This window comes from Botryllus schlosseri, chromosome 7, assembly GCF_051294905.1.
Source record: "Botryllus schlosseri isolate E-star chromosome 7, Bs_hap1, whole genome shotgun sequence".
NCBI lineage: Eukaryota > Metazoa > Chordata > Ascidiacea > Stolidobranchia > Styelidae > Botryllus > Botryllus schlosseri.
This window is the reverse complement of record NC_137242.1, coordinates 5157400-5183114: the sequence shown is the minus strand read 5'-3', so window position 1 is coordinate 5183114 and position 25715 is coordinate 5157400. Positions and strand designations below refer to the sequence as shown.

General features: G+C 42.4%; 5 protein-coding genes across 6 annotated transcripts in view; 2 read left to right on the top strand and 3 right to left on the bottom strand.

Annotated features, from left to right (window-relative positions):
* The window catches only part of LOC145442636 (selenocysteine insertion sequence-binding protein 2-like), a 28343-nt gene extending 13216 nt beyond the window's left edge, over nt 1-15127 (top strand). For both annotated transcript variants that reach the window (XM_080320599.1, XM_080320600.1), the window contains exons 11-22: nt 987-1094; nt 2128-2292; nt 2990-3147; nt 4030-4141; nt 4372-4510; nt 5478-5613; nt 6541-6624; nt 6807-6946; nt 9517-9671; nt 10226-10336; nt 10405-10525; nt 13529-15127. In XM_080320599.1, coding sequence (XP_080176725.1) covers nt 987-1094; nt 2128-2292; nt 2990-3147; nt 4030-4141; nt 4372-4510; nt 5478-5613; nt 6541-6624; nt 6807-6946; nt 9517-9671; nt 10226-10336; nt 10405-10525; nt 13529-13995 — 1896 coding nt within the window. In that variant the 3' untranslated portion in view covers nt 13996-15127. The remainder of the gene's footprint in view (nt 1-986; nt 1095-2127; nt 2293-2989; nt 3148-4029; nt 4142-4371; nt 4511-5477; nt 5614-6540; nt 6625-6806; nt 6947-9516; nt 9672-10225; nt 10337-10404; nt 10526-13528) is intronic.
* LOC145442644 (acetyl-CoA acetyltransferase, mitochondrial-like) overlaps nt 1-25715 on the bottom strand; it is a 93500-nt gene that overhangs the window by 29291 nt on the left and 38494 nt on the right. The gene's annotated exons all lie outside the window — the stretch shown is intronic.
* LOC145442649 (coiled-coil domain-containing protein 86-like) lies at nt 16168-16714 on the bottom strand. Its single transcript, XM_080320616.1, has one exon. The coding sequence runs from the start codon at nt 16712-16714 to the stop codon at nt 16310-16312; it is 405 nt and encodes a 134-aa protein (XP_080176742.1). The 3' UTR covers nt 16168-16309.
* On the bottom strand, nt 16739-18813 carry LOC145442646 (dynactin subunit 2-like). Its single transcript, XM_080320613.1, has one exon. The coding sequence runs from the start codon at nt 18706-18708 to the stop codon at nt 17611-17613; it is 1098 nt and encodes a 365-aa protein (XP_080176739.1). The 5' UTR covers nt 18709-18813; the 3' UTR covers nt 16739-17610.
* On the top strand, nt 19229-22426 carry LOC145442639 (uncharacterized). The gene has a single exon (XM_080320605.1). It carries the CDS (start codon nt 19488-19490, stop codon nt 21582-21584), a length of 2097 nt encoding a protein of 698 aa, XP_080176731.1. The 5' UTR covers nt 19229-19487; the 3' UTR covers nt 21585-22426.

Here is a 25715-nt window from a genome sequence, read left to right as displayed (position 1 = left end):
ACCACCTGTTTTCGGTATTGAATTAGTCAAGCAGCCAGGTTTATGGAAGCAGCAGACTGGCTAGTAGTGGCTATAATACTTATTTCAAGCTCTGTTTAGTATAGAAATCACCAGATGGCGCTATTTCCTCCAATAAAAGTGAATATACACGGCTATATTCGAAATTTGACTGTAATTTTTTATTTTTATGCCCACCAAAGTAAGGTAGATTTGATCAAGAAGGAGTTGGACTACCAAAAAAGTAGTTACATATTCGGAATCAGCGTGAAATTTCCGTTCTAGATCGATAATAAAAGAAATTTCACAAAATTTTTATTTCTAACTAGGAGTGCCCCCTTAATCTAATTTTATATAATAAATAGAAACTTTATTCTCATGCAGCAATGCGGCTACTGGCCGGAATTGAACCAAATTTTGTGTGTAGGCCTAAATTAGATCACCTCATAATTTTATCAAGTAGCCAGTACAATTTGAGAAAAAAAGTCATTTTTGAACACCCCTGTATTCAAATAAGTTACAACTTTGTATGTCAATTGTAATATGCAAGGAGTCGGTTGCTTTTCTGTTACTAGAGAAATGAAACATCAAACTTTGAATCGAGTCGGAAATTTGGAACGTGTTTTTCTGCAACGCGTCGCACTATAATGTTCATTCTGTATTTTTGACTTGTCTTACGTCACAATGCTACATGGATTGTACAGTTTCCCTTCAGTTTGAGTTTTCAATATTCGCTTCGGTGTTATGCACTTTCGTTGTGTTTTGAGTTGATTTTGATTTTCGAACGTGCGACGGTCTGCAAAATTTGTACATTTTACTGTACCCTAAGCCTAAGCTATAAAGGTTTAGACCAGAGGCTTGAATAATTTACGCGGAGTATTTAGTCCGTCGCGTTTTCTGGCTTTAATTGCCGCGGTACTGGGGATCCTGACATAGTCAAATCGTGCTGTACAGTACATGTCTGAAGTTTTCTATTTCATAATTGCCAGGACGACGATTTTCCCGATTTGCGATCTGCCTCTGTCGCGGCCGGACAAGGAGACTACAATGGTCCTGTTTTCTCTTACAGCGCGGCCCTGCAAAGCAAACCTAGGCCGGTAAGGATATCATGCGCCGAGAAAGCGCGCATCTTACATCTTTGAGATCTGATCACAGTCCTGACTCAAATTTTGAATCTATTTTGTGGCGTGTCAGAATACGAGTCCATAACCGGTAATTACCGAAATTTAGGTCAAAAGTTTCGTGAAAATTGTACATCGTTTCAATACGTTCCTCGTTGGGCCGAAAAAACTGGATTTGAGATTTAATTTGCGCCAGTTTAAATACAGAATTTATCTCGCATTACGTTCGAATCCGTTCATAACCTGTGACGACTGAAATTTTTCTCAAAACTATCATGAAAGTAATATATAATTTGAATTTCTTAGTCCAAATCCAACTTGGATCCAAATCAGAACAAAAATCTTCAAATACGTTATTCTTTAAAATTGAAATCGGTCGACAGCGAAGCAGGGTTGTAACCAAGTCGCGAGGTTCCGAGTCGCAAGTCAATCTCACTTTTATAGTTTTGACTCGAGTCACATCGAGTCATTCTTTATTCACCACCGAGTCAAGTACGAGTCCAAGTCACAGAATAGAGCGTCGAGTCCGAGTCATAGTATTTTGACTCGAGTCGAAGTCCAAGTCATTATGTTGACTGTTTAGTTCTGTGTTAATGTCATGTGCAACCCACTTTTTACAACTCTGGTTGGTGATATCGTACGCGCATGAATAATACACCAAGCTTCCTCACTTAACAGTTTCTCTGGTAGTATTTTCAAGTACCAGTACTGTTAGAGGAAAAAATAATAGTTCGGTAACTTAACTATTCTTCGAAATTACAATGAAATGCCTGTTTTGGTATACCCAGTCTCATGTCATATGAATTGGTCCGAGTCATGCGCAATGACTCGAGTACAAGTCGAGTCAATACACAAATTGACTCGAGTCGAGTCATTCTTCATTTTTAAGAAAATGACTCGAGTCAAGTCAAGCCACCTGAAAATAGCGACTCGAGTCGAGTCAGGACTCTAGCCATTACAACCCTGGCCTTCACTACCGTTTCACAGTTTCCGATTTTGTTTACGACAGACGGATCGCGCCCTGTCTGAAGACAGTCCTGTCAAGAATTTGATAGATGGCGACGACTCGGGACCAAACAGGGGGTCGAGGCGTAGACGCAAGAAGACGGAGCGGGCCGCGAAAGCCGCGGCAGAAGAGTACGCGGAGATAACGGAGGAGCAAGAGAATCTCAAGGTACTGGTGCGTCTGCTATCGAGTACCCGAGTGATTCCATTCTGAATCGAGTATTCTAATATCATCATGAGGTCATAAGTTCAAATATGTATCTTTTATAATACCGTAGAAAGTATAACGACGCCAGTTCTATCTCAAAGTATAGATGATTTGATGTCTTACGAACATCCCTATTTCATAGCAGACTGACAATCCTGTCGGTCGGAGGTTCTTGAAGTTTCTACACCATGACCCTGAGCTTTTTCGGCATTTCGCGGCCCAAGCTTCACACTTCCGAAACGACGCATTTTTAATGTTATTTTACCACGTTTTTACGGTGTGTATGAAATAGTTTAGTGCAGGTACCGATTCTACGCAACGCAGCTTATGAAACGTGTGAGACGCGCACGATTTCAAATTTAGGCGCATTATTTTCCTTGTGGGCCGCATTTGTTCTGCGGGGCTCGGATTACTAGGACGGGACTATTTGGCTGACCGGACATGTAATTTCCGTATTGAAGATTTTGGCCAACCAAACATGCGGTCGCGACCCAAATTTAGACCATTCGCAACCCTACTTTGAGAAGCCCTGCTATAGGTCGAACAGGACTTCACAGATACTGTGTCATTTCCACCAACATACATAGCTTCGCGCTACGCATGGCGGCGATTAATCCGAAACCCCGCTTCAGAATCTTCTTTGAACGTTTTTTGTCAGAAAAAATTGAGCAACAAAAAAGGCAAGGACAAAGCAAAATCGTCTCAGTTGAATCTCGGAGAAATGTTGAGCATGCTCGAAAAGACACAAAGCCAGTCCGAGAACGACATTCCGTCCACGAAAAAGACGCATCTCAAGCAGAGCGCCCCCGCGCAGAGGTTTGTGTTCTCAAAATTTATAAGCGTTAGAAATGTGAGGCCATGCGAGGGTTGTAACCAAGTGACGACGCTTCGAGTCACAAGTCAATCTCACTTTTATAGTTTTGACTCGAGTCAAGTAGAGTCATTTTCAATTCACCGCCGAGTCAAGTCCAAGTCATCGAGCAGAGGGTCAAGTCCGAGTCGTGGTATTATGACTCGAGTCCGAGTCCAAGTCATTGTGTTTACTGCTCAGTTTCCAAGTAAATTCTTGTTAAACCCACTTTTCATTACTCTGCTTGGTGATATCGAATGGTTCGCCCTTGTAATACACAAATTTTTCTCACTTTTCGCAGTTTCTGGTCGCATTTTCAAGTACCAGTGCCACTAGACGAAATCCCAATAGCGTGGTTACCTTACTATTATTCGAAATGACGATGAAATGTCGGTCTTGGCTGTCTGAGTCTCAAGTCATATGACTCGGTTCGAGTGATGCGCACTCGAGTCAAGACACAGATTGACTCGAGTCGAGTCATCTCCGTATTTTGAGAGAATGACTCGAGTCAAGTCGAGTCATCAGGAAATCGTGACTCGAGACGAGTCATGACTCGAGTCATTACAACCCTGTCTTGATGTTATTTTTTTTCGGCGTTATTCCAAATTTTTTTGATTTTCAGTTTCGGAAAGTAGACGGTACTCGGTCGTTACGACAACCTCCTATCTGCTCATTACGTGGCATGTGTGTTGCGTGGTACACTGTGTGTCTTGAGCAGATAGAATTCGTAGTAGGCTATCGATTGATTGTCACCAGTGCTGGCTATTTTTTTGTTCCCAATTTTAAAGCATGATTCCACTGATCGGTTGTCGGTGAACGCAGTTCATTCATTCTTGATCCGGTTCCAGATCGTTACAGTGTTTCGTGCAGCACAATCCGTTGGATTCAACGGCGCCGTTGAAAAGGCGCGGCAAAGAACGGGAGGTCCCGAAAGTCAAGAAACCCAGTGCACTTAAAAAGGTAAAGTGCGTTGCAGGGTTGTAAGCAAGTCGCAAGCTTCCGAGCCGCGAGTCTATCTCACTTTTATAGTTTTGACTCGAGTCAAGCCGAGTCATTTTTAATTCATCACCGAGTCCGAGTCATAGTGTTGAGACTCGAGTACTAGCTCAAGTCATTGTGTTCATTAATTCAATTGATACCAGTTGTGTTCTTACTTTGCGGACGTCATCAGGATGTGTTCCGATACGCAGGTCATTTTGAAAGAGCGGGAGGAAAAAAAGACGGCCCGCATTGCCACGTTGACCACCGACGATCTGCCAGAGTACGACATACCGCCCGTCGCGACCGAGTTTTTGACCAAGGAACTCGCGCTCGATGACGACGAAAAATGTAAGTGATTTTCTTTTCTCATTTCGCCCGAGACGGCCAATTGGGGGTTTATAACGTATTGCAGTATACTAAACCTGTCGCACGACGCTATCCATATTGCACATTAGTGGAAATGACATGTCTGTGTGTGGTGTGGTGATCTGCGCACTGTCTATCGGGGTTGTAATGACTCGAGTCATGACTTGACTCGAGTCGCGATTTTCTGATGATTCGACTTGACTCGAGTCATTTTCTCAAAATCTTGAAATGACTCGACTCGAGTCAATCTGCGTAGTGACTCGACTTGGAACTCGAGTCATTGCACATGACTCAAACCAAGTCAAATGACTCGAGACTCAGACGGCCAAGACCAACAATGCATTGTAATTTCAAAGACTAGTAAAGTAACCACTATTGGGATTTCGTCTATTGGTACTGGTACTTGAAAATGCGACCATAAACTACTAAAAGTGAGGAAAATTAGCATATTATAAATGCGAACCATTCGACATCACCAAACAGAGTTGTAAAAAGTGGATTTAACAAGACTGTAACTGGAAACTGAGCAGTCAACACAATGACTCGAGTCATAATACCGTGACTCGGACTCGACCCTCTCTTCGCTGACTTGTTCTCGGACTGGACTCAATGGTGAATTGAAAATGACTCGACTTGACTCGAGTCAAAACTATAAGTGAGATTGACTTGAGACTCGGAGCCACGTGACTTGGTTACAACCCAGCTGTGCATTGTCACTAAGTGGCATGAAATAGGTATGGCCGAAAAAATACCAAATAATCTGTAATGCGATTTAGAACTGGCGTTGTGTTCTTTGACGTCGAATAAAAGGTACTCGAAGATTCTCGAGTACTCGGTTTTGCCCAGCCCAAGTTAGGACTATGTTTCACCAAGTGCCGAATTCACTTTTGTTGTTTGCCCGTCCGTTTTGCAATGAAACAGTTTCTGACTTTGTTACCCTCGTTTTTAGCGGCATCGGAAGGATTGTCCGCGTCAGAGGCTACTCGATCCGGTAACGCATCGCCGATCACTACGTCAGCTGCGGCGGGAACGATTCCGATAGCGCAAGCAAATTTGCCGAAGATACACAGCCGGCGGTACAGAGAGTACGTCGTTTCAAATTTTTGTTTTGAACGTGATTGAATTGAACATAACCTGGACTCAAAACAGTATGGTACAGTGCACTTAATGACTTGGACTTGACTCGGCGGTGAATTGACAATGACTCAGTTCGACTCGAGTCAAAACTATAAAAGTAAGATTGGCTTGTGATTCGGAACCTGGGCCTACAATCCTGGATTGGCGTTCGTTTTGGGGTTGCAACATATGTTGAACTGTGTCGCATGCGAAAGTGTACAATGCTTAGCTGTCATTTAACTCCTAGCGTACAGCGCCCTGGTGTGCCGATGAAATATTTCTATATTTGTAGCTCTGTAAGTGATTGTGTCAGCATTATCATTATTTGCGGATCATAAGGGAGGCACCGTCGCGGGTGTTTTCCTTTTGCTTTTTACGTCTCAATATGGAACTAATTAACATCACATTTTTTATCCCGACCCCCTGAATATGCGGTTCTTGGCTTCTAACGCAGACCCGTAATATTTGGGGGTGGGTATTGCGCTACGTTTCAGGTTTTTGAAAATGTCCTTCGTCAGTCAAGTCAAAAAAATTTGAAAGAGTGTCCTCCATTCCCAATTACAAAATGTGGTAACCCTAGATAATAGGCCTACACGGGTCAGAGAAATTTCCTTATGTGAACGAACTTACTCGTGTTATATATGTAAGCCAGTGTTAGCTCGATTTTTGCATTCAGCCAGTCTAAATGTGCTAACAATTAGCGAGTTCGGGATCACCCGTGTACTTTATTCACCAATACCAATACATTGCTAAAAAAAGGTATAGATCTAATAAGGATAATGTAGTTTTATAGGTGTAGTTTCAACAATGGCCATTCGTGAAGACCTTGAAACCAGTCCGCGTCTGTATTTCGATTATAATCGTGCGTTTTTCATGTCACCATTTCAATTACGCAGGTATTGCTCGGGACAAGTGCTGGAGAAGGAAATCGACGAGGAATGTATTTTCATGTTGCAGAGACTCGTTCTGTTTCAAGAAAGGTTTGTGATATTTGAACAGCCGCGGCGTCGTTTTCATGGATTGCCCATGAATTGAACGGGTCTGGAAACTTGAATTTCGAAATGGCAGGTTCAACCCACAGACTTGCTACTTGCCATTTTTTTCCAATACGTATCAGCGTGTGGTACGGTACGCGATTTTCAAATCCTGTTCTGAACTTCAGGGTGTACCAAAAGGATCCCGTGAACGCCAAAAGAAAGCGACGCTTCGTGTTGGGTATCCGCGAGGTCACAAAACACCTGAAACTCAACAAGTTACGGTGCGTTCTCATATCGCCCAACCTGGAAAAGATACAAGCGAAAGGTATGCCAAAATTTCTGGGAAGGATGACGGTTTTGGCGCGATTAAGGTTTTTGTGGGCAATTGTGTTTGGTACCCTTGAGCAGTTTGCACTCAGTGTGCGATTTCCTGAATGGTGTGCAGTAGGCTGTTTAGCAATAATACTTTTTTCCACATTTCAGGCTCTCACAGATTAAATTGTTGGTTTGCGTGAAAAATGGGCGTGCATGGAATTAATTGAACACTGTAAATACTAGAGCCCGACCGATATTGGATTTTTGAGCCGATTCCGATAAAACCGATATCCAGCACCTTAACCGATAACCCCGATATATTCATCCGATATTCAAAAGATATGGAATCTAGCTCAAGGCGCATATTTAACACCTCAAGAGTATTTCTTTAAACAGATTTACAGCCATTGCCATGCTTGAACATGAAATGAATGATCTATAATAAATATATCAATAGCACCAGTCTAGCAGTTGCAGATTACAGTTCGCAAAGCATAATTTCTCGTCCTTTTCTCCAAGGAGTGAACTTCTGTGGTCTTCAGGAATGATGTATATAGTACTAAACACACTTGGTACCATAGTTAGTGGCAGAGCAAGAATTGGAAATCTTTCTTTATTTCGGTTCCACCACTCCGCTGCAGGGGATCTTTCCTTCAATGGTTTCACCAAATATTGATATTCTTCTGGCAGTGCACCTGGAGCCTTCAGCACATCATTAACAAATAGCTGAAGAGAATGTGCAGAACAACTCACATTGTTCACGTCTGCTACCGCTTCACCCATCCCCTTGGGCCTTGACCATGACCAGCATTGCAGCAATCAATTGATCAATATTTGACGCTCTTTTATCAGCATTGGCCCATGTCATCATGGAATCAAAGATTTTAGTATGAATTGTTGGCTCTGCTCCACTTTTGCTTGATTTTCTTGCACGCTAGTCTCACATATTCCCCATCATGGTGGCCGCTCAGGCCTCAGTCAGATGACTTCATATATTACTGGTATTTTTTACTTTGTTGCCTTGGCTTGTGAGCTTCTTACACAGACACCACCAGCACTATCTACAGAAAATTGTTTCGATGCGACGCTTTTCTCCATCATCACGAGGGTCAGTCCAGCATGAATGAAGTTCTCATTTCTCTAATCGATGGAAATATTCTGCAGACAACTATCCATCCAGCTGCTTTCTGTCTTTGGTATTCGATCACTTCAGGGGGATTCCCACGAAGTCACTGGGGCATAACGGTGAAAGTATATTTCTCATATAGGCCCCCTGGCCTTCATGCACTATGCAGCTTGGCCATTTATTTTTTATAATTTACCGCCATGCAGTGAAGACCACACGTCTTCTCTGACTCCCTACCACCTTGTTGTGACGTCACGAAAATGGCTGATATTTTTTACCTCCAATGGCCGATACCGATATTTCTTTCCAAGTGTGATATCGACTCGATATTATCGGCGAGCCGATAATCGGTCGGGCTCTATTAAATACTATCATTTTATATAACGGTTGACCTTGACAACTGGAAGTAGTACGCTGCTACTGGTTGGAATTAGTCAAATTTTGTGTGCAGTATTTCGCAGGGTTGTAACGAAGTCACTAGTCAATCTCACTTTTATAGTTTTGACTCGAGTCAAGTCGAGTCATTTTCAATTCACAACCGAGTCAAGTCCGAATCCAAGTCATCAAGCAGAGGATCAAGTCCGAGTGATGGTATTATGACTCGAGTCCAAGTCATTGTGTTGACTGCTCAGTTTCTAGTTAAAGCCTTGTTAAACCCACTTTTTATAACTCTGTTTGATGATATCGAATGGTTCGCAATGATAATATACTTATTTACCTCCCTTTTAGCTGTTTCTGGTCGCATTTTCAAGTAACAGTACCAGTAGACGAAATCGCAATAGTGTGGTTACTTTACTATTCTTCGAAATTACAATGAAATGTCGGTCTTGGCCACCTGAGTCTCGAGTCATATGACTTGGTTCGAGTCATGCGCAATGACTTGAGTCCAAGTCGAGTCAATACACAGTTGTGTCGAGTCGAGTCCTTTCCCTATTTTGAGAAAATGACTCGGGTCAAGCCGAGTCGTCAGAAAATCGTGACTCGAGTCATTTCGGCGGAACCTAACAATTTATCACCATGCCAGTGAAATTTGCACAAGTTCTCTGTAACTGCCCTGGCTCACAGCAATGAATGAGTGATTGTAGGAAGAAAAATGTGAGAAATCGGATCCGAATAACGCACAGTTTTGGCCTGTTTCCCTGTTTTGTAAGAAACTTTGAGTAAGAAAAAATCTATTGTAGCTCTAGAGTCGAAGGTGGTGAAAGTAGTCGTCAATGGTACTCAGTAGAAGCAGTGATTTCCAAAGTATGTTAAACAGCAAGTATTCTAAGCCTAGTTTTGCCCGAAAATATTGTATTTTGTTACTGACCACCCTAGTCTTGTAGTACTAGGGAACTTATCGTAAAAAGTACCGGTAGTGGTATTCCGTAACGGCCGGCATTTTAAGATTCGGGCGGATGCGCCAATTTCCAAAAACCTTGCGGTACGAGTTTTTCTTTGTATTTTGTTAACAGGTGGACTGGACGACGCTCTGCAACAGATCATCCAGCTATGCAAAAATCAAAGCGTGCCATACGTGTTTGCCCTGGGCAGGAGGGCGATGGGCCGCGCCGTCTCGAAACTGGTGCCCGTCAGCATCATCGGAATATTCGACTACAGTGGGGCGGAGGTACGATCGCCATTTTTCAGAAATGTCGCCTCCACAAACATATATATTGTATATCTTTGTGCTACAAGTTTTCTTTGGTTTTGGTTTTACCGATCGAGGTTTTCCTCGCCCACAACGGGAAGAAAGAATCAATGCTGGATTCGGATTGAGTAATGCATAGTAGTATATATATTTTATAGTCCTTGATGTTTTTGTGGCCTATACACGGACTCATGATATACGCGCACACGATCTGTGCATATGCATACCATGAGTGCGTGATGTGCTTATGCCTCTGGACATGGGAGGTACATATATAGCCTTGTAAGGCTCTCTAAGTCTTGCACCTCCTCTCCATGCTATCCTGGTAATGTTGATATCAAACTGGGAAGCCATGGATACCAGTTTTAGTAATCATGTCTTTGGTCTTACCCGGCGACCTACCGGTCAAGACCACCATTACGCTACCGAATCACATTGCCTAGTTGCCAGTTTTATGTCTTGAAAATATTCTTTTGTCCAGTTTATGAGTTACGTATTTTGGACAGTCGTTCGGTACAATATTTTGCACGCAGGAAAGCTTCAAAAAGATGCTCGGCCTTGTTAACGAGGCCAAGCAAAAATACGACGATATGATGGCACTCTATAAAGAGGAAATCACGGAAGCCGTCTCGACGCCGCCAACGGTGCGTTTCTCTTGTTTTGGCAACGTTGAAATTCTGTAGTTTCCAATGGCGCTCCATTGTATTTTTAGGCGCCCCCTGCCCCGACAAAAAGGTTCGCTCACATGGGACACTCCCGAAACCCGTCTGCCGCGAGCGGCATCTCGTTCTGTAGCGTCATCTCCGAGCCGATATCCGAGATGCCTTCTGATGGTGAGTAGAATTTAAGTTACCTTCCCGTTCCGAGATGCAATGTGTCAAAATCCTGTTCCGGATTTATGAATCTCGTCCAAGACCAAATGTAAATGCGACAGGGGCGTAGCCGGGGGGCAGAATTGCAGAACATTCTACCCCTTTCCAAAGTCGATTCTAACCCCTTATAAAATCCCCAATCGAGCCCGATATCGCCAAATTTCAATTTGCTGCGCGGGACGTCGATCAAACTATGCGAGTACTGTGGTATTCGATGATGCTTTTTTCTCGTATGATCTCTCGTATATGGAAGCGTGAAAAGGGCATTGTCACATTGTTCTCTCGGCGAGAGTAATCAATCAGCTTATCCCCTTATTCTGATTTCTGAACACACGTCGCACAAGCTCCACAATAATTACATTTGTCGCGCGCTCGCGAGTTGGTTTTATAATCAACAGTTTATTGGAAACGATAATATAGAACATGAAAGTAACAACTGAAGGAAAGTATATTTCAAAGCAATCACATCTCAATCCTTAATCTGCGAAAAGATTGGTTGACGAAATCCCACAAAACATCCGACTTGGATATTTCGATGTCCCGATGTCAAAGCCAGGCAGATGTCCTTCGATGAGGACTTGAAAATGATGTAATAGATCTCTGTCCAACGCTCCTCTTAATGATCGGATAAAGCCCCTGACTTGATGTCATTCGCTACGGTGCTTTGCCTAACTCGAAGAATAAAGAAGCGGCCTGCAAACCTGAAGAAACATTACCTTCGATTAGCATGTTATTTCTTGACGCCGTTGATGTGCACTCTCTTTACGACCTCAATCTTTATAATTTACCATTGATGGGAATCCCACTGGGGGGCATTCAGCCATGAATAGCCGCACTGAAACTTGTTCGCGATTCCCTCACTTTGGGAATAAGTCATTATAATGCCGGTACAATTAGCATATGCGCTATGTTCGAAATTATTAGAATTAATACGCCCAGCAGACGTTACTCTTACACTCAAACTGAATCATGTCAAAATTCATCACGATATAACAGATTCCGATATAACAGATTCCGTGCTGTATAGATTGTAATTGTTAGCCGTGAAATATTCTTGTATTGTTTCAAGGTCGATTACTTATTTGAATGCAAATGAGATCTGCTGCACTGTTACAAGACGAGCGTGCGCGCTTTGTAACATGATCCCTGTGCAAGTTGTTGATTGTAAACTCGCTTTCAGTAATTAGTAGGGCAAGTTTTTGTTGCACTAAAATCGCGAGAAATTTTAACATAAGTTGCAGTAAAAAGTTACATTTATAATTTTTGTTGAATTATTAGGGTATGAGATACTCAGAATGTTCCGCTGTATAACCTAGTTCCTGCAGAGCTGCCAAATTTGTGCACGGTCTGGCGAAACCGCCCAAAATTACATTTTTCCGGCACGTAGCAAGAAAATTACGCAATGCGGGAATAACTTCCCCCAAAGAGCCAAACAGCATAGCTATAACCCCCTCCCCCTATAACAAGTCAAACAACACACCCCGAACCCCCTTGGTCTGCAAACTTCACCCAAGGCATTGAATAAAAACTCAGTCTCGGTGACTTTAACAAAAGCAATAGCCTGAATAAGGTGACTTGGTGAAAATTGAATTTTGGGCCGTCTCGCCTGGGCGCTCGTGAAATGGGAAACTCTTTCGAATTTGAACGACAGAATTTATAAAGCGAACTATTTACATATCGTTCGAGCACAGTCGTGCTTGGCAAGGGTAGTTGAACTTCTTGCTTGTAAGCCATTGTGTCATAGATAACAGTGAGAGGCAGCTAACCCATCATAGAGCTCTTTGTTATGCAAATCAAAGAGAATAGAACCATACTAGAAATAGTTTATAGCAGGTTTTTGAACGACTCCTTAACATTTTAACGCAATTTTTGATAAAAATTGCAGTAAAAATTAGCATGAAAAAGAGAAAAAGTTGCACTATAAAATCCCTCCAAACAGCTTAAAACATCATAGTACATAGATTCTGAGTATCTAGGAAGCTGTCGGAAGCTGTAAAAAAAGGTTGCAAAAGTTGCAAAAACTTGCCCTAGTAATTAGATTCGCCAACAATTAGTTACGCTATCTAAAGCGGCAGGTAGACAATCCTCATAGCGTACAGAATACAGAAGTCGCAAAAGATATGACTCGGAGAGGTTTATTCTGCACCCTTTATTCAATTTTGCCCCTTTTTTTCTCGGCTGGCTACGCCCCTGGCGACAGGGCTGTAACCAAGTCACAAGGTTCCGAATCACAAGACAATCTCACTTTTATAGTTTTGACTTGAGTCATTTTCAATTCACCACCGAGTCAAGTCCAAGTCGTCGAGCAGAGGGTCGAGTCCGAGTCATAGTGATGACTGTTCAGTTCAGTTTCGAGCAGGGTTGTAATGAATCGAGTCACTATTTTTTGGTGACTCGACTTGACTCAAGTCATTGTGCATGCCTCGAGCCAAGTCATACGACTCGAAAATGGGACGGCCAAGACAGACATTTCATTGTAACTTCGAAGAATAGTAAAGTTACCAGTCCTGATACTTGGGAAATAGGGCCAGAAACTGTAAAGAGTGAGGAAAATTACTATTTTATGAATGCGAGCCATTCTATAACGCTTGAGCAGAGTTGAAAAAAGTGGGTTGAACCGAATTGAACTGAAAATTGAACGGTGAACTTGGACTCGGACTCGAGTCAAAACACTTGGATTTGACTCGGTGTTGAATTGAAAATGACTCGAGTCAAAACTATAAAAGTGCGATTGACTTGTGACTCGGAGCCACGTGACTCGGTTACAACCCTGCTCTCTAGTAAGAGGAGGTGATAAACCTTCTTGAAGTAAAAGTACTGACCACTGGCTATACCAATTGCTTTGACCGACTCTGGCTGCAAGGGCGGCTACGGTTAACGTCGAAAAGAACTTGCCAATGAGAATTGCCTGCGCACATTTCTTATCCCGTTCGCATATTGACCCGGTCATGTACACAATTTCAGGCGCGAGCTGGCGTAAAATCATGGACGTTACAGACGAGCAAAACCTCACCCCGGTCCTCCCGCCGCCCGCCGAGGCATCCCCGGAAGACGAATGCGTGCCGTCCCAATCCGACCTAACCGAGATCGACCCCACCCCGGACCACAGTCCCGGCTCGGACACCAACGTAGACCAAGCGGACCCGAAATTCGACAGCTCGTTTTCCACGGTCAGCACGCTCGTGCCCCAGCCCAGCGACGATAATAAAGTAGACTCGAAACCGATAGATGTTGCGGTCGAGAGGTCCCTGCCTGTGTCCGACACGGAGGCTCGGATCGAGTCCTGGCTGGCTTCGTCTCTGCAGACCATCGAGTCGCAGCCTCGAGATCGGAAGCCGACCAAAGACTGCGTTGCCGAACAGTTTTTGGCCATCGAGGAGGAAGATGGAGATTGCTCGTCGGCGGGCGAGGAAGTATCACGGAATGATTAGCGTCTGTGGTATTATACGTAGTATTACTTATTTGAATTGTAACAAAAAGTTTGTCTGATCGTTTTAGTAACTCCAACGTGGTTCGGTCGCGATATCTTCTAATGGTCATGTCGCCCGCCCGCTCAAGCGTTTATATTATCGGCATTGAAGTAGCGCTATTGGGTTATTCTCCCAAGTTTTTGTCATTTTGAGAATACTTCTCAACTCCAATATTCATTCCAGGCTTCGTCATAATGACGCAGTCCTGGTCGTTTTGACCGACTGCGGCATCACTCCCAGCTATGGCTGGGCAAAATCGAGCACCCAGGTGATCCAATCCTGACTCGAGCACACCTCGTTATGACGTCGTAACACTAATACAAACTTTAGGAGTTCATAAACTTCCTTTTCTTACTATCACAAAGTATATAATGGCAATGAAACTTATTTCTATTCTATCAACACTAACCGTAGTTCAATCGACATGGTTAATTGAACTACGCACCAACTATGACGTATCGATATCTGTAACGATGCAACAGCTTCAGTACTCACTTCATACGAATGTCGTTTGAATGAGCGTAGACTGGTACTACATGTTTGGAATATGATAAGGCCTAGAACAAATTGAACCGTCGATTGGGAAAGGATGAACGTTTCGGTATTCTAGAACGTCGATCCCCACTCACATTGATACGTCCAGCCCCGGTCATGGCATTTCCCGTCTCGCTTTAAATTATTTCAGCCTTATGACACGCGCAGGGGCGGTAGACAACGCTCGGCAGTGTTGAGGGCTGTTTTTTGTACTGCCGCGCCAAAAATTGCGGCGACGTCGTTCGATAAGTTCCGCGTTATCACAAGACCTTCGTTCATTGTAAAAATTGCTTTTAGAGTGTCGCGTAATTTATAGTTTATCTCTCGATTTTCAATTAACAATGTAATAAATCTGTCTATTTTTATTTCCATTAGTGAGAGCGAATTTTCGTTGATTACAACATTAATTTCGATCACTTCGACAGCTCCGACTTTGTTTATAATTTCTACAGTTAGCGTGCTATTGGAGACTTGAGCTTTGCACGGTAATCTGTCTTTCTCAATCAGTGATTAATTGACTGGCAGTGTGATTATAATTAAATTTCATCGGACATGTCAATGCTGTTCCGCCTTGTATGTTTGCATCTGGAATATTTGTACTACAGTGTTATGCAGTTCGTCAAACATCCAGCGATGGCTCAGTCAATTCCCGAAGCACAGTCAGATGGTGTTTTCTGAAAAAGCTCAACAGTAACGAACATATTTTTGAGGTGTAGCGTGGGTAAACGAGATATCCACTTTTGAGTTGGTGCATTTGGTTAATCCAAATGTGTTTGTGTCTCAGCTGTAGCATGTTTCGAAGTGTCAGAGAATTATCGGAGCTCCTCGTCACGTGTGCCTCTGTTGTTAAGTTGTAACAAAAACAAATCTCGGAGAAATGAAGAATACAACAAAAATAGTCAGGACAGCTTAAGAACAGCCAGCCTCAAGATCACGCTGTTTCATCGGGCATTGCTACTTGTGTGTCAAGAGCGGATAAAACGATGGAACCTATGATCATTCTTGAACATACAGAGGTGTCATTGCCTTTATAATCCAAGTGATTTAGAGTCATTTTGCTTTGAGGCATTCTTGACGTCTTGGCAGTCGATCTTACTTATAGGCCAAGGATATCTAGATATCTGTTATGGGCACATATTTGCTGTTAATCGTTGGTATGCATGCGGTACTTGTTGAAGGTATGTGGGGCTTTTTGGGGAACGATGGTCATTCAACACTAATTCAATTTTAACTTGTTCGCTGTCGATTGTTCAAATTTCTTATCTGAGAATTCTCGCATCACCAGCCATAACCTTCAATGACATTAAACTATCCGTTGCGATAGGTAGCATTCTGAATGCTCTCATTAATATTTTGTCATCACCATAAGGGTGCCGTGAAATTTTTCACTATCATAAAGGAGGCGTGTCTAAGAAGTTTGAGAACCACTGTTCTAGAATTATCGTATATTGGATGGAATGGTTTCATCAGCGATACAACTGATGGTGGGACGCGCTCTGACACGAACATTGCCAAGTTGCGCTGCTGTGTGCTAAACTTTTTCTGGTTACTGCAGAGTACGTGAGTCCAACACAGCAACATTGATACAAAGACGACACGTGCAAGCCGACTGTCAACTTTTATTAATAAGGAAAGAACCGGCTAACGTTTGAGCACACGTTTTCACCTGCATACCGCGACGGGCCCTGGAGCACCTTGACCTTTGGTGTGACGCTTTTATAGTCGATTCCAACTGGCAATCTCATTTTGACTTGACTGGCAACATTTTTTTGGTCACTGTGTTCCCAGTGTCGCGCTTCTCGATTTGTCGCAAGTGCTTCTTTTTCATCCTTTTCAATTTCTTTGTGTTCGTTATGACTTGGACGACCTCGGATTTCTTCCTGTTCGCGTCCTTCGTGTCCCTGTGTGCTTTGACACGCTCCCAGTATTCCACACGTTCGCGCTTTTTCTCTTCCTTCAAACGATTAGCGTAGGCGCGAATCGACTGCTTTTCCGCACGCAGTTTCATCTTTTTATCCCACGACGAATTGAACGGCTTGTCCTTTCTTATTTCTGAAAATTTCTTGTCTTGGGCCGGCTTCCACCAACGGCCGGACTTGGCGAGGCCCGCGGGCACGGCGGAATCTTTCGTCTTTGACGAAACCATTTCGAATCGATTACGGTAGGTAACCTAGATGACATGAACAATGAAAAGAAGGCTGAGGAATATATTTGGTGCAATTCATGCAACACGATTAACGGTCAATATATCTAAACAGCTGACGTTACCCGTAACTCGACTTCATATGCAGTAAATATAATAAATAGGGTTGAGCACAATGATTTGAGTCGCATAGCGATACACTTATTTTCGAGTACTGAAATTATAAGACGCATTCCACGAAGACTTCTATTGCCCATAGTTTTGATATTTTTTCTCAACATGGAAGCCTTGTAACTTCAATAGCTACCGAAGTTAGTTGAAATGTCATTACTGTGAAGTCATGACCACAGCATCTTCATAAAGTGCATTGAAACAGATACTGGCACTGTCGAAAAAATACAAAATCATCTTCACATGCAGAGCTGTCTGATATTATTTTCTTTGTGGTCACATGAAAGGTACATATTTGAACTTTTCGCATCATCCATACTTTTATAACATCATAATGAGCGATATGCAGCACCTAGTACTCGATTTGGAATCTAATCACTTATGTAAGCCTACTCAATTAAGCCCAGCCCAAATAATAAACACAATATGTTATGTTAATATGCCATCACTGCGCAATATTTCATATCAATAGAGCCTTCTGTGCTGAACTAGCAAGGAGCCAGATGGGGAATGCCTATTATGGCATTAATGTTCGCGACCGACTCTGTCACAGTCTTGAACAAATTATATTTCAATACCAAACACCATGCACTCCAGGTTTTCAGACTCTGGTTACAAACTTAGTCAATCCAACGATTTTTTAGTATGACAGGCAAAAGTGTGTAACATCGTTTCATGGATAGTTGCTACACCGTATTGAGTCCAGAGTCCTTGCTCAGCACATAATTTTACTTTTTCTTCGTCAATGCCTGGATTCTCGCGTCGAGAGCCTGAATATTTTGTTGCATCACAATCGCGTTCTCCTTCATCGCAGACTGCACTTGCTTGGCCAGCTTCGAAGTGTCCGACATTTTCGCGTCAATCTGTTCTTGCATACTCTCAAAATGTTGCACTGTCGTCGAGAAATTTGCCGCTTGCTCGTGCAATTCCTTGAGTGCTTCGAGACGGTTGATGATGCTCGGTAATGAAGCGCACACGCTATCCCATTTTTGCATCAGTTCGTAAATTTCGACGACTTTCTTATCACTAGCAACCTGTTGAGCGCCTTCTTGCTTTTTCGCTTTGTTTATGTCGTTTAATTTGTTAAGTACAGCTTGCAATCTGGTGTCTATTTGTGGCAAATTATCAGGATCCAACAGACTTTGCTTAGCTTTCAAGTCTTCAGCTACCTCTGTCAAAGATTTAGTTTTTGTATCAGCTGTCAGAACAGTGACAGCCTTGCTATTTGTACCGATAGTTTTTTCAAGGTTTGCAATTCTAGCTTCGATATCGCTGACTTTAATTTTTACTTTATCTGGAACTTGTGGTGATGAAACCGTGGCTGCATTCGGATGAGGCTTAGATTCAGACGTTTGGGCGTGCTTCAATGAAGTCATGACATTGCTGTATGAGCCTTGATGCTGCTTGATATCTAACAATGAAGCATTTCTGTTGAGTACTTCCAACTCTGATATCAGTTCAGGTGATGATGCGGGTTCACCATTACTTTTAAGCTGCTCGCCAAGTTCTGCTAACTCAGCTTTCAGTCTTTGAAGTTTTTGAGTTGGAGTCTCCGTTTCTCCGCGACTGACAATGCAGTATTCTCCAGCGTCGTACCCTGGTTTGGCGCCTAATTTACCTGAAAAATCAGCGCCATCGGCTGCGAGGTATTTGGTGTTGAACTTCTGAAATGATTTCTTAGTATCGATTTCGTCTGTTTCTACTGCTTCGCTTTGAAGCTCTGTCGGAACCCAGTTTTGATCGTCTTCTGGTAAATCTCCCGATTCGTAGACATCTTTCTCTGATGTTGCGATGCCGGGTAGCCCAGCATACTTGGGATCCGCCATAACGCGGTATACTAAATATTTCTATTTTACTTACACTGCCGCCAACAGATAACGCAATTCAACTCAAGCTTCACACTTTGAGCCAACTCTGGCAACTTGTTCGTGATGACCATGGATTATCGAGTTCAGTAGATTGGATTCACGCTTGAGTTGAATTAATTGGAACTTCTCAGAGTACGTGATGTGAAAAGTTTTTTTTATATTATAATTATTATTATCTGGATAAACTGGCAATGTGAATGCACACCATATATGAAGTAGAGTTCACGCCGTTTCCATTTGGTTCTCGTAATAGTGGATTAAAATTTATCACCATAGTGTCGACGCAACAATGCTGTTCTTGCGACGCAACAATGCTGTGCTCTTTTTCTCTTGAGCTACTCACTCGTTTCGCCAGACAGCATTGTTGCGTCCCAATGCCAATCTCCATATCGATGAAAAATTCGAGGATGATTGTGGGAGTTCCAGGGCCACGAGCGGAATAAAATTTATATTTTCGTAATCAGTGCAGAGTCAGCTTTCGATTGATACCCGTTTTACCAAATTTAATGCTCGGCAAGCGGGTCAAAAATGACCGTCAAATTGCCTGTAGCCAAATGGAAATTGTGACGTGATACAATTTCACTGAGGCGTGAGATTTACTTGTGTCGACACAATATAGGACACTATGATTTGACAAATAAAACAACACTTGGTGGATCCCTGAATGGTGAAGTAATAATAAAAGTTGACTGGTTCAGTTCAGTTCCGGTGTTACGAGGTAAATTGATTCTGTGGAGATGGCGTCTCAGAAATGTCAGAATGTGTTCTCCAGCAGCGCAATGATGCAAAGTATCAAGGATAAAGGACTGAAACATGGTGAGGAATATCTTCTTCATTCGCTAGAAGTTATGAAGGCGTTCGAGAATATGCGTCAAGAAGGGACGGCTTGCGACTTCATAATAAAAGCCGGCAAACTTGAGTTCCAAGTTCATCGACCAATACTTGTGGCATGTTCCGGATATTTCCGGGGAATGTTTGGCAGCTTCATGAAGGAATCACTGGAAGGAGTTGTTGAACTGAAAGATTTGAACGAAAATTCTGTGAGAGCGTGTGTAAAATTCATGTACACCGGCGACAGGTCGAGTTTGTCCACTGATACAGTTACAGACATGCTGCATACAGCTACTGTGCTACAGTTGGATAGGCTATGCGATTTGTGTTTCGAATTTCTCTTGAACAATATTTGTCCTGAGAATTGCCTTGATTTGTTCGATTTATCTGAGTTATACGAACGCAAAGATCTTGAGGATGCCGCAAGAAAATACATGCAAAATAATTTTGTACTAGTGAAAAATGCTACCCCATTTTTATTGCTAACCAAGGATGAAGCTCTCATGCTCATCTTGGAATATGCGAGCACTGATGATATGGTATGGAGTGCTTCTAAATCATGGATTGAATTTGATGTTGATATCAGAGGAATAGATGTTCTTGATTTTTTTAACATGTTGAGTCTAGAAGAGTTTCCATCCGAAATTCTCATCAATCGACTATGGCGTGCAAAGTATTTCCAGGAGTCGGATTTATGCAAAGACCAATTGTGCAAATGTGTATTCTCTGACATCATAAGATTCTCGGTTAATTTGTCACTCAACAACTGGAGCGTGTTGAATTCCATGTCCGAAACTTACGAGCATGCGGTGCAAGATGTCCACGAGATCATATGCCAGTTCGTGCTGAAAAACTTCACAGCCATTTTGAATGATGACGATTTCTGCAAACTATCAAAGGAAAACGTTATTGCCATGTTCAAATCGCCTGATGCGGTGTATTTTTCGTCTGAAAAGTTGAAGTGGAACGCGATGTTGAAATGGGTAAAGGAAAACCCCTGTTCCGATGCGTTGTTTTCCAAGATTTTGGGAACGATTGATCTCAGACGTCTACCGAAAAAGTTCCTGTTGGATGCTATTAGCAATGAGCCTCTAGTGCAGGCGTATCCGTCTAGCAAAAATACATTGGAAGCAGTGCTTCGACAATATGTGATTGTAACGGAAGATTCCGCGATCGCATTGTTAAGTGGAAACAATGACGTTGATATTCTTGATCTAAAGAATCTAAAATGGACTCCTTTACATCACACCGGCTCGCACAATGCAAAAATTTCTACCGTGAATGGACATTTGTGCTTGTTGGACGGTAAAGATTTGTATTTTTATCGAAAAAGTAAGTGTATAAAGCAACCTTCCCTTACAAAATTACCCTCACCAGCAGCTAGGTTGATAGGACTTGATGATAAAATTTATGTGGTGGACACACCTCATTGCTTCATCTTCGACACCTTAACTAACAAATGGAACGAGAGTGTTATCATGCCGCCTTTTTTGACTGGTGGCTGTAAGTTATGTCCGTTAGGTTGTAAGGGCAAGTTGTTCCTCATCAACTCATCTTCTACAATTTGGGTTGGCAGAAAAACTAAAGATGACGTATTTGAAGAATTAATAATACCGTCAGATATTGATTGTCAAATCATTGCAAAGAGCTCCAGCGCATATTGTGCGGGTAGTATTTATGTTAGTGGGAAAGGTAGAACCACCATGTGCTGGAGAATAGCAAGATATACATTTTCCAAGAAAGAGTGGACACAAATACCCCTTCCTGGCCAGGAGCCGACAGTAGATTTGATACCATTGTATTTGTTTTCGTTTAAAAGTTATTTATACGCTTACAAAATGTCTTCTGTGACGACAGAATGTTTCTTCAAGTACAACGAAGAATGGAATGAATGGTCACGCATCATGAAAAATATCCCTCGTAGGTCCGTGCACTTGGACAACAAAAATATTAAATCTGTCTGTTCGTTCTCATTGATGACTAGAAAGTATGACACAATTTGAGGACATGTGTCGCAGATTCACGTAATTGGTTGAACATTGATCGCAATATTTTACACTGAACATCACCTGTCACCAATAGACATTCACCATGACACGAATATAAATTACGCACTACTGAAGTCTCTCAATGAAGTTTCTATTGATGTGACGTCAGTTGCTGTTACATTGTCAATTCCCTTGTAAAGGAAGTAACCTTTTGAATCATCACTATTCTATACAGATCTCCTCACACACGTCCTCATTGATATAAATGCTCTTCGCCATCGTAAGAAAATTTGTCACCACTCATCTGAAAACACCACTTAGTTTCTTAATTGTGTCATAAATTCTGACCAGGTAGGTAGCCTCTTTAGCTAATACCTTTTTAATCCATGTCCAATACACTTGTAAGAATTATTCATTGTTTCTTTGTTCCTTTTTACTTCAATTATGCTCTTAGCGCTTCAATAAATTATTGCTGTCTTTTCGACGACCCCATGCCACTCTGCATTCGCTCAATTTTTTATAAGCCATTGGAAAATGAGACCTAATATTACTGATATTTGGATTTGATTTTCTGTGTGTGGTCACGAGCAACTTGCATTTAATTTACTGTGTATAATCACAAGCAATTTGCATTTCATTTTGTGTGCGCAATCACGAGCAAATCGTCAACTATTGCCAGAGGTCTCCATTCTAACATTTTCGGAATCGCAGTATGCTAGCATAGCTAGTGATATGCAATTTATGGGAATTTCTGTGAATATTCACTGCTTTTATAAGATATTGTGCCATTTTGTATTAATGCTGTGACACAAAGCAAGTTCAATACTTTGTCGAGGAAATACAGTATGCTGATATGACTTCTCGTGGTCATGTTTCCTCCGCGAGATGTAGACTTGAATGCCAGCAATAGGATCAAGCCTACATTGTATTTGCTCCTACTACGACCACTTCAGCGGGCACTATCTCGTCGTAGGCGAGACCGGCTATTCGTCTTCAAGCGCGGGCATTTAAATCCGAGAGAATACCAAACCAGAACGAGAGTATTTGGGCAAGATCGGAATTCGCCTATTGATCGAGGTGACGTAGGCCTACTCGTGAATTTCGCCTGGTGTTGGTGTAGTCAGTGCAAAGGTCTCTAACACGCGGCCCGTGACGGTATTTTGGATTTCAAAGTATTCGACGATATTTAACTCCCATATATCTTTTTTTTATTTGAAAACTGTAAATTCGCCCCAAAACTACTCCAGATGCTTGAAACTACTCATCATAAACTTCGCTATTACATCACTTTCAAGTTACCACCAGGGCTTTGGAGCAGCCGTAAATTTAAACTGCTCCAGCTCCGGCTCCGGAGCTTTCTTCTATGATACATTACCTCCGGCTCCAGCTCCGGAGCCGCATTATTAACACAACTCCGGCTCTGAAATTATCGGATGGACCTGTCTATAGCAGGGGTGGCCAACCCGCGGTCCAAATTTGGCCCGCGAGAGGGTTTTGCGTGGCCCGCGAGGTAATTTCCTATTATATTATCGAAAATGAATTGCTCAGATTGTGAACTTGCAATGCCAACCAAAAATTACAAGTCTGGTTGCGACACTTGGGATGTTGATGACTAAAATATCAGTTCCGACGCATTGGCAGATCCAGGGTCCAGTCACCTTTTCAGTAAATCGTCGTACATTACAATAAACTAAAATAGTAGTGAAATTTTTCTTCACGCTTCGCGTGTTTAATTGTTACACGTTTTCTTGCTTGATAGCCTACCCCCAACTGAAAATGAGAAAAAAACGCCTAATTTACCCGATTGAGAAAGTCTTCGCGTTTGCGCTCGCATAAAGATCGTCGACGGTGAAATGTAGGCACAAAATGATTGTCCCATATTATCGGAGACCTTCGATATCGATGTGGCTAGACGCCGAATAGTCGTGTCGTTGCAAACTGAGCCTTGCGGGCGGTATACAGTAGACCCGCAATATACTCAAGTAATAAACATTGAAAATTTTACCCGCTTGGCGCGGCTAGTGGACCGCGCACTCGTTGGTCAATTGCATGTGCCCCTTTACCCGAAAAGGTTGGCCATTCCTGCTCTACATAGATAACTAATCTACCCATAGGTTAGTTATCTATAGTAATCTAGAGTCTGTCAGCCGTCAGTAACATCCGATGTAGCAACGAAGACATAGGTTCCGCCGTGCCGGCCTGTGACATCATAATGAATACTTGTCAATTGTCGATAACATCATAGTTGCACCAGAACGCACTTTACTCTATGTCAGACCTGGGCAAAGTGCGGCCCGCGGGCCAAGTGCGGCCCGCGGGCCAAATGCGGCCCGCGAAGCTATTCGGTGCGGCCCGCGAAAGGTTTCTTCGAATTCAAAACATAAAACTTGCTTTTTGAATGACGAAAATCATAGGCTGTATCAAATGAACAGGAAATTCGTTTACTTTGAAGCCTGTTCATTAATATGCCACGATTACACTGCCTACGTACCTGCCATGCGTAATCCATATTCAAATTAAAGGCAATGTGGCAACGTATGAGTAGCAATTGAAGTCAAAAAAAAATTACTCTTTCCATATAGTTTAGTTCAAACTTCAAACCTTGCTCGTTGCCATTGTCACATTACGCGTTATACGGTATGCGTTTCAATTTGTTACGAATTTTCGTAAGACAAGTCGATCAGTGCTCGTGATTACCATGACTCTGCCATATCTATCACACATAAAAGATTAACGGGCATGTCAAAAAGAAAGCCGAAAACTGAAATTCAAAGGTTTAGAATTTAGAGCACTAAATATTCGCATACTGGAGTCAGGGGTACACCCATCCTTTCCGTTTTTACCGGGCAGGTCGCCGAGATTAGGAATTTTAATTAAAGTCGTTCTTATGACAAAAAAAACACGGAAACACTCGGTCAAGAAAGGGCGAAGTTCAGAAAAACTGCAAGCTTCTCTCAACATAAAAGCTATTTAAGCTGTACACTGCTCGGATGGCAGCGACCAAGAAAATATAAGCTTTGTACTATTGCATATTCATTTCAGTGCAGTGGTTCTCGAACTGGGAGACATGAAAGCATCAGAAGGGTGGCACGAAGCCCAATTTTATCGAAAAAAAATTTCGCGCCTAGCGCGATATACTACAGCTTATAGCTGTTGCTCTGTGTATTGCTCGAGTTTGATATTTCATAATTCGCTCATCAACAGCCATAATACCCAATGCCATCAAACTATCCGTTGGGATTACTAGCATTCTGGTTGCATTTTGTGATATCATGATAAGGGGGCTCAAAATTGTTCATCATCATAAAGGGAGACGTGCCTAAAAAAGTTTGAGAACCACTGCTTTAGAGTCTTAATAGAAGAACGTGAAGAGGGGTTTGAAGAGAACTAAAATGTATCATGTTTAACATTGTTTCGAATCATGACAGCAAATAGATATTTTTTAATTAAACGTCACTTTCTCATTCTCTAATATCAACACATTCAAGGAGCAGCATTTATTAACAATGTGATTTAGAAATAAAATTAAAATACGCTGGAGAATATAGCCAAAATGTTTCACTCGGCCCGCCAACGTATTTATTTTCCTCATTTGGCCCGCGGAGGAAAATAATTGCCTACCCCTGCTCTATGTCATTGCTGTGCACAGCATTAAAATTCAGGCCTGCTGTTCAATTATGATCAATCAGCAGATGTGGTTGTTAGGCTATATAATAGCATCTTATGAAATTCGTCGGAGCCGGAGCTACTCCTCAAATAACGGGCTCCAGCTCCGGCTCCGGCTGAATTTTGTGTAGAGCTCCGGCTCCGGCTCCTGCTCCGGTGAAAATGCACGGCTCCGGGGCTCCGGCTCCGGGCTCCGGCTCCGGCTCCAAAGCCCTGGTTACCACTGAGTGGAAGATCAATGAATACTTCGGCGATTGGACATTTATATTGCTATGGCACAGTAATCATTATATTCAAGTCGTTTTAGATCTGTTCCAATATTCGAAGGTAAATCTAACGTTGATTTAAATTGACGTAGGTATAATGACATGATCAAGAGCCTTGTTATCTGGAGTAGCCTAAGCCTGAAACCCGGATTAGGCTGTATTGCTCTAATGCTCTAATATCAGATCAATCTTTGTAAAATTCGAAAATATTCTA

Excerpts from the sequence above, each read along its gene's own strand:
- LOC145442649 (XM_080320616.1), bottom strand. The coding sequence starts at position 16,714 with ATGGTTTCGTCAAAGACGAAAGATTCCGCCGTGCCCGCGGGCCTCGCC.
- LOC145442646 (XM_080320613.1), bottom strand. The coding sequence starts at position 18,708 with ATGGCGGATCCCAAGTATGCTGGGCTACCCGGCATCGCAACATCAGAG.
- LOC145442639 (XM_080320605.1), top strand. The coding sequence starts at position 19,488 with ATGGCGTCTCAGAAATGTCAGAATGTGTTCTCCAGCAGCGCAATGATG.